The 7,065-nt window shown below is 38.4% G+C and overlaps 3 protein-coding genes across 4 annotated transcripts in view; 1 reads left to right on the forward strand and 2 right to left on the reverse strand.

Moving 5' to 3' along the window:
* Nucleotides 1-6: 6 nt before the first annotated feature.
* LOC113213854 (nuclear cap-binding protein subunit 2) lies at nt 7-1,502 on the reverse strand. The gene is made up of 5 exons (XM_026433060.2): nt 1,339-1,502; nt 918-1,013; nt 662-843; nt 419-557; nt 7-345 (listed from the first exon to the last, which is right to left on the reverse strand). Exons 2-5 carry the CDS (start codon nt 984-986, stop codon nt 235-237), a joined length of 501 nt encoding a protein of 166 aa, XP_026288845.1. The 5' UTR covers nt 987-1,013; nt 1,339-1,502; the 3' UTR covers nt 7-234.
* Nucleotides 1,503-1,582: 80 nt separating this feature from the next.
* On the forward strand, nt 1,583-5,482 carry LOC113213852 (integrator complex subunit 9). Its single transcript, XM_026433058.2, has 12 exons — nt 1,583-1,882; nt 2,065-2,459; nt 2,540-2,741; nt 2,996-3,129; nt 3,212-3,324; nt 3,421-3,601; nt 3,688-3,820; nt 4,018-4,120; nt 4,304-4,509; nt 4,592-4,783; nt 4,902-5,105; nt 5,213-5,482. Exons 1-12 carry the CDS (start codon nt 1,874-1,876, stop codon nt 5,324-5,326), a joined length of 1,986 nt encoding a protein of 661 aa, XP_026288843.1. The 5' UTR covers nt 1,583-1,873; the 3' UTR covers nt 5,327-5,482.
* Nucleotides 5,362-7,065, reverse strand: part of LOC113213855 (zinc finger protein 706) — a 245,715-nt gene continuing 244,011 nt past the window's right edge. Inside the window, exons 2-4 of one of the 2 annotated variants that reach the window (XM_052263543.1) lie at nt 7,024-7,065; nt 6,185-6,338; nt 5,362-6,099 (exon numbers count right to left, since the gene is read on the reverse strand). In XM_052263543.1, coding sequence (XP_052119503.1) covers nt 6,010-6,099; nt 6,185-6,328 — 234 coding nt within the window. In that variant the 5' untranslated portion in view covers nt 6,329-6,338; nt 7,024-7,065 and the 3' untranslated portion in view covers nt 5,362-6,009. The remainder of the gene's footprint in view (nt 6,100-6,184; nt 6,339-7,023) is intronic. The other variant, XM_026433062.2, reaches the window with a different exon arrangement.

Here is a 7,065-nt window from a genome sequence, read left to right on the forward strand (position 1 = left end):
CATGATTTCTGCTCTCGTGAAAATCTGTTGGTATGAACTCAACAGCAGATAGCATGGCAGTAATCCCATAATTTACATAATACAAAAATGTGTACATTCTAAAAGAAATAAGTGTGTCAATATAAATTTTAAATATGAGTAAATACAAACTTCTTGCATTATCATATACTGAGAAAACTGCCCGATTTGGTTGATAAAAATAAAGAGGATTTGTGAGTAACACTCACAATCAAATCAACTTCTAAAGACAGCAATGTCTTGCACAGGTCCACCAACTTTCTGTTGCATCAGTTTGCCGTAGCCACCTCTTCCACCATCATAATCTGTTCTGTATTCATCTCGAACCTGAAATTTGTAATAACACATAAATATTTATGGTCACATGAAAAAGAATGGAACACTAGATTCCACCACTTACTTGTCCACCAGATTTGCCTCTGCCATACTGTCTCCCTTCAACAAAACCTGCATCCCAGTCTGTTCGCACAATGCGGTCGTCAAGTCTTGTCCCATTAATGTATCTCATGCAGTTTTCTCCATCTTCTCTTAGATAATATCTGAAAAATTGGCTAAGGAAACATAGACAGAGAAAGAAATTCATGCATCCAAGTACAGAATAGAAATTAATTTAAAGATCCAATTTCAAATTGATAAAGGATACTCTACAAAACAAAATCCACATGGCGTTTTTTTATATTTGTCCAGGCCCATTACTATTCTTTTAACATCTCCACACTTTGAGAAGAGTTCATAAATTTGCTCCTCAGTGGTATAAAATGACAAATTGCCAACATAAATAGTAGTAGTATTACGTAAAAGCCTCTCCTGTTCAGCTCTTGATCCCTAAAATTAAAAAAAAAAGATTGATCACTTAAACGCCAGTCAAATAGTATGCATCGTATGGTTCTCACACTCACTTTAAAATGCTGATCACGGTAGGAGCTCAGGTCAACAGAGGGAGAAGTATTGTGACCGAATCCCGTCATGGTTCAGGAAGAAGGGGCGCTACCATTCTGCAAAGAATATTAAATTATCAAATAAGTGAAGGGAGTTTAGTGCTGTAGAGAAAACTAAGGTTAGGAAAAACGTTTCGGGCTCATATAACTACTGATACGGCATCGAAACACCGGCAAGTCATAATTTTAATAAGGGAAGTTAGCCGAAATTTCACTTTAGTTAATAAGAAATATAAGGTAACATAGAAAAGTAAGATAAATAGGAAAAGGGTCACTTATTCTATAACAAGAAGAGACCGGGATCATCCCAAACACAAATCAAATTCATCTCTCGGGTTCACAAAAGAAAGAAAAACACTATATTTCATGATAGGGAATTTACCAAAGCAGGAGGAATGGTAATAAACGACTTTTTAGGCAGCCGGTGCCGTAGAATTAACACAAATTAAGATGTAACTGACACTTCGAACACTTTGCACACAACTACAACAATCACGCAAACGTTTTCATCCATCCCATCCCACACCCACATCCTGGCATTAGGGAGATTGCATGCATGATCATGAACAACGTCACGAAGGTGCCGCGCCGCGCACGCCAGCGAAAGGAGGCGGACAAAACTAGAACTAGCGGCTTAAAGCCTCTGTCAACAACACTGAGTTCTTTCTTTCCAGTCTAACCTAGAAAAAACACATTAGCAAACTCTGAAAAAGAGTAAAAAAGAATGAAAAAAATTGCATTGAAGTTTTTACTTTGCGAGAAAATAAATGAAGATACTACTACCTCACTAGTTCTCTATTGAAATCTACAACTTATCTTGAAATTGGAATCTACAGTGTGGTTTGTCAATACTTAATTTTGACTCTTTTGATCATTTCATTAATTACAACAATAACTAATAAAGGAAATCATCAAACATGAAATTGGTAAGATATTCAACACTATGTACATGTCATAGATGCTAGCCATTTATCAATGATAATTATTTCCCATCATATATACTGTGTTTATCTATTGTCTATTTGACATTACATCTTTAGAAAATGAGCCTTGGTAATACATGAATGTAGCAATTGAATTTCAGTATCATCCCATTTCACTTTTACAGTATTGTCTGAGCAGTCATCCTAGTAAACCATGCCATGTGCTACGATTCAAAGGAATCACTATGATGTTGGACTGTGGGCTTTCTGCACAAACGGTGCTTAGTTTCTTACCGTTACCCTTAGTACCATCAGCACGTTTGAGTGGCTTACCCAATTGGATGCCTCATGGTTGTAGTAATGCTCAGCTAGAAGGGGAATTGAAAGATTGCTGTGGCAGGGTATTTATTGACTCAGCACCTGAGTTTTGTGTGCCTCAGGAGAAAATTGTAGACTTCTCTGAGATAGATGTCATTCTTATATCTAACTACCTTTGTATGATGGCTCTACCATTTATAACTGAAGGAACTGGATTTGAGGGTGTGGTGTATGCAACCGAACCTACGCTACACATTGGGAGGTATGTCTCACGTTTTTGCTTTAAACCTTTTTTCCTGACATCTACTGTTCAAACTCATCTTGGAAGGTAATCTTTTTCAGATTTTTCCTTGAGGAACTTGTACAATATATTGAGCAAACTCCCAAAGCATCCCTAGCTTCTCATTGGAAAGATATATTGCATTTTTTGCCTCCACCATTATGTGATTCTTTAAAACCACGATCCTGGCGCCACCTCTACTCTTTATCTGCTGTCAACAGCAGCCTTTCTCGAATACAAATGGTTGGATATGACGAAAAACTTGTAAGTTTCTTGGTTTTGTCTATTAGCCAGTGTCTGAAATCCTAATTATCACTACACTTTCTGTCCCTTTTATGTCCAAATTGTAGAGAGGGGTTAGCAATAGCTATGAGAGCATAGCCCTGGTTCACCCTTTTCGACACAATTTGGGCACAAAAGTTATGAAAAGTATCATACCAACAATTGGGAATTTGGTCAAATGCTAAAGAAAATATTTCATTACCTTTTAAAAATTTCTTTAACTATATTACTGCTAGGATGTTTATGGTGCTTTGAAAGTAACACCAGTGAGTTCAGGTTTTTGTCTGGGAAGCAGTAACTGGATTATTAGCTCTGACCATGAGAAAGTTGCATATATAAGTGGCTCATCAACATTAACAACGCATCCAAGGTGCCTGTCTTTTTACAAATACTTATTAATTGGATGGATTTAATTGAATTTATTCATCTGTTTTTCACCCTCTGTTTTTTAGGCCTATGGATCAATCTGCTCTGAAAAATGCAGATGTTTTAATTATGACTGGCCTTACTCAAACCCCTCTCTGCAATCCTGACTCCATGCTTGGCGAGCTTTGTATTACTGTTTGTGAGTATACTTCACTTCTCTATTTAATTATTAACCATTAAAGGATGTTATAAAACTTGCTTCCAATAATAATCTCCATGATTCTTTACCTTTTAGCCACTACTTTGCGGTCTGGAGGGTGTGTTTTAATGCCATGTTATCCATCTGGTGTGATATATGATCTCTTTGAATGTTTATCTGGACATCTCGAAAACTTGGGACTCACTCAAGTTCCAATGTATTTTATTTCACCTGTTGCTGATACCTCATTAGGTTATTCCAATATTTTAGCAGAGTGGTTCGTATGATCGCTATGATTTATTAATTAACTACTTCATTCTAGCAACTGCTTTGTCTTGACCTTTAAATTATTTTTTTGCCAAGGTTGTCTCAAGGAAAGCAAAACAAGGTGTATCTTCCAGAGGAACCTTTCCCTCATGCATTCCTTATCAAGAATAACCGTTTAAAGCATTTTAAAAATATTTATGCAGAAGGCTTTAGCACAGAATACAGACAGGTACGTCTTATTTATTTGTGAAGGTGAATTTATGATTCGGATGCTGCAAGGGTATAGTTGGGGCAAGGGAGAAAAGAACGACCCCCACACTATCCTGTTGCCTCAACTTTGCTTGCAGCCTTCATACTGCAAATTAAACTCAACGGTGACTAAAGTAATTTTTGTCATGCTGGTAATTTTATTTTTAATGCTTTCAGCCATGTGTAGTATTTTGTGGACACCCAAGCCTGAGGTTTGGTGATTCAGTTCACTTTATGGAGCTGTGGGGTTCCAACTCTCAACATGCTGTTGTTTTCACAGGCAAGTGTAGTGTTGCTGTGAATTAATATAATAGAATTACATACAATTACCTTACTAACATCTTAGCAACATAACCCGCTATGGGGGGGTAACTCCTTCATGTTCATAATGCCCTTGTCATTATCTTCTTAAACCAACCTTATTTTCTCTAAGTGAATGTATTGGTCTTGTATGTTTGCACAGAGCCTGATTTTCCATACTTAGAAGCACTAGCTCCTTTCCAGCCCCTAGCAATGAAGGCAATGCATTGTCCCATTGATACATCTTTAAACTTCACCCAAGGAAATAAGCTTGTGCGAGACCTAAAGCCAACAACACTAGTTATACCTGAATCCTATTTGAAGCCACCTGTGGAGGCCCCCAGCAGAACAGACTTGGTCATAGAACAGGTAACTTTCTGTTAAAAATTAAAATTTATTATTAACATTTTCTTATCTGGGTTTTAAGTTAGATTTACTTAATTTTCCACAGACTGACAAAAACAACATAATTTCATTTAAAGGGGGAGATGTTTTAACTCTGCCTTTAAAAAGGAAACGGGCTAGGGTCAATTTAAGTCCCGAAGTTTGTAACAAACTTGTAGTCAATGAAATTCGTATGGGAGTCAACCTGGCTACTCTTACAGGACAGTTACAAGTCAAAGACAACCATCACCACATTCAGGTTAGTGTGTAGACATGAGTCAATGACTGATATGTTCAGAATATGTCTTTTCTTAGCCATCCGCTTGCTTTATGAGCTAGTGGAGTTATTTTCTAATGATTTAGTTTAATGTAACCAGGTTTTGGAACCAAGCGGAACTAGCAATCAGGGAAACAACCCTTCAACTAAAAAGCTTCCTCGGCGTCCAGAAGAAACTCTATCTCAAATGCGCTATGAATGGGGTTCTCTTGATCTTGACACTTTCATCCAGCGGCTTCGAGAAGATGTTGGCATTGCAGAGGCCAAAGTAGAGCAGAACTCAAATGGATACATCATACATCTCGTAAGTCACCTTCTCTTCCTATTTAGGGGGTGAGGGGGGAGGTGCATGCAGGGTTGAAGCTGAGGCAGATTTTGACTTTACATAACTTCTGTTTCTATTTCTCCCAGCCCAAGGAAGATGCTCTCATTATTGTTGAGGATAAATCAACTCATGTAAACTGCGACCCAGAGCTGAGGTACAAGTTACGTAAAGTACTACTTCAGTGCCTGAATAGAATATAAGGTTTACAGTTAAGTTCATAATATAGGAAAAAAAGTTTATTAAATAAACTTTATTAATTTCTTTTTATAAAAACAACTTAAATTACTTGTACCTTAGTTCACTGAAACAGTATAAGAATGAATATGAAATACAAGCTGCAAATTAAGTGGACATGAGCCAGACATTGCAAATTCTGAATTAAGAAAACTCCATCACAATGGTATACATGTACAAATGACACCAATATAGCTTCAAATACTGTTTGCAAAGAGATGGCCAATCCCACAAAGCTCAATAAAGCAAATAGCAAGACATTGGTAGAAACCACAAACCAACTATCATTTTGACTATTGTTTTTTTTCTTCAAGGAAAAATAAACAAGGATCTAATGTCTCTTATAACAGCAAAATTGTAAGAAAAATTGGTAAAATCTAGTACCCTCATATTTCCTGGAAATGATTAAATCTGATGCCAAACAAGCCAAAGTTCCACACATTATCAATGACCGAAACAGAGGTAGCTACAGTCATCACATATTAAATTCAGTCATGTGCCTTGCTTCTGAAGCCTATTAATATCATGGGTTTCTTTGCAGATGATTAATTAAAAACCTTCATTTACCCTTCTCCGACAATGATAAAAAGAAGAACAGTTGAGTCTTTTTCCCCCCTTCCAAATTATATCAGGATGATTGGAATGCCTTTCATTCATTCTTTAATTCTGGTGGTAGGTCATTCTTTGGATGCTTATTCTCAAAATGTTGCTTGTAAGTCTTGGGGTCAGGCATCTGGGCCTGGAACAAAAACATTTTATCACATTATGAAGATGGGTTGACAAATCAATCACTCCTTTCGTGATGCAACAAAAATTGGACGTACTTTGCATACTGCACACGAGAAAACAAGAGCTTGCTGTGCAGCCTTCTTCTGGGTATTAGCGTTGTGGCCTTTCTGTTTGGCGACCTTGGCTGCCTTTTCAGCTGCCTTGGCCTGCGACTGCAGCTTCTGCTGACCGCGCGCCATCTCTCACCTGCTGTGTAAAGAACGATGAACAACATGAGTATTTTATGGCAATTTTGTGAAGCAATTTGGACTACATAGATATGAACTAACTTTAAAAATAGAGTTCTTTCAAATTAAGTTCATTAAATTAGTGTTAATTTGCAGTATTGGAAGAGTAAGTCTGAGACTGCGAATCATGCGTGGGAACCAATTAATCAAATACACAACAGAGAACCTCACATGATGGAGATTCGATTAGACATGTATTGGCTATTAAACAAGACAGTCCCTCACACAATCCGTCAGTGGACTCAAAACAGCAAATTGTAAAACGACTGACACACTTTTGAAGCATCAATGACAGCAAAGGATCAGGGTCCTGGGTAGGGTAAGGTATGGTACAGGGCCTCACGAGAAGCTCTACCGGCCGCGCATAGCCCTTGCAGATCCCGCACCCTGCACAAATACTCGTAAGGTCGCCGAACACAACACCGGCTGACTCTTTGTTCAGCTTCAGCGCCGAGCGGGTCCTGGGGGCCAAGGCAGCATGCTCTGCTCACTTCCAGACGGCCAGCGGGAGGACCTGAAGCAGCCCGGGCCCGGGCCGCGGCCGGCATGCAAGTGGGTGAACGCAAGGGGACGCGATCGACTCAGGGCGAAGAGGCAAAATCAGGAATTTAGGTGAAGTACCAAAAAAGACGAGTAAAAGAACCTACTAAGGACTCGTAGAAGTGACGCTGACGTCAAGCAACTACTCT

This window comes from Frankliniella occidentalis, unplaced genomic scaffold, assembly GCF_000697945.3.
Source record: "Frankliniella occidentalis isolate FOCC.00 unplaced genomic scaffold, Focc_3.1 Scaffold12, whole genome shotgun sequence".
NCBI classification, from domain to species: domain Eukaryota; kingdom Metazoa; phylum Arthropoda; class Insecta; order Thysanoptera; family Thripidae; genus Frankliniella; species Frankliniella occidentalis.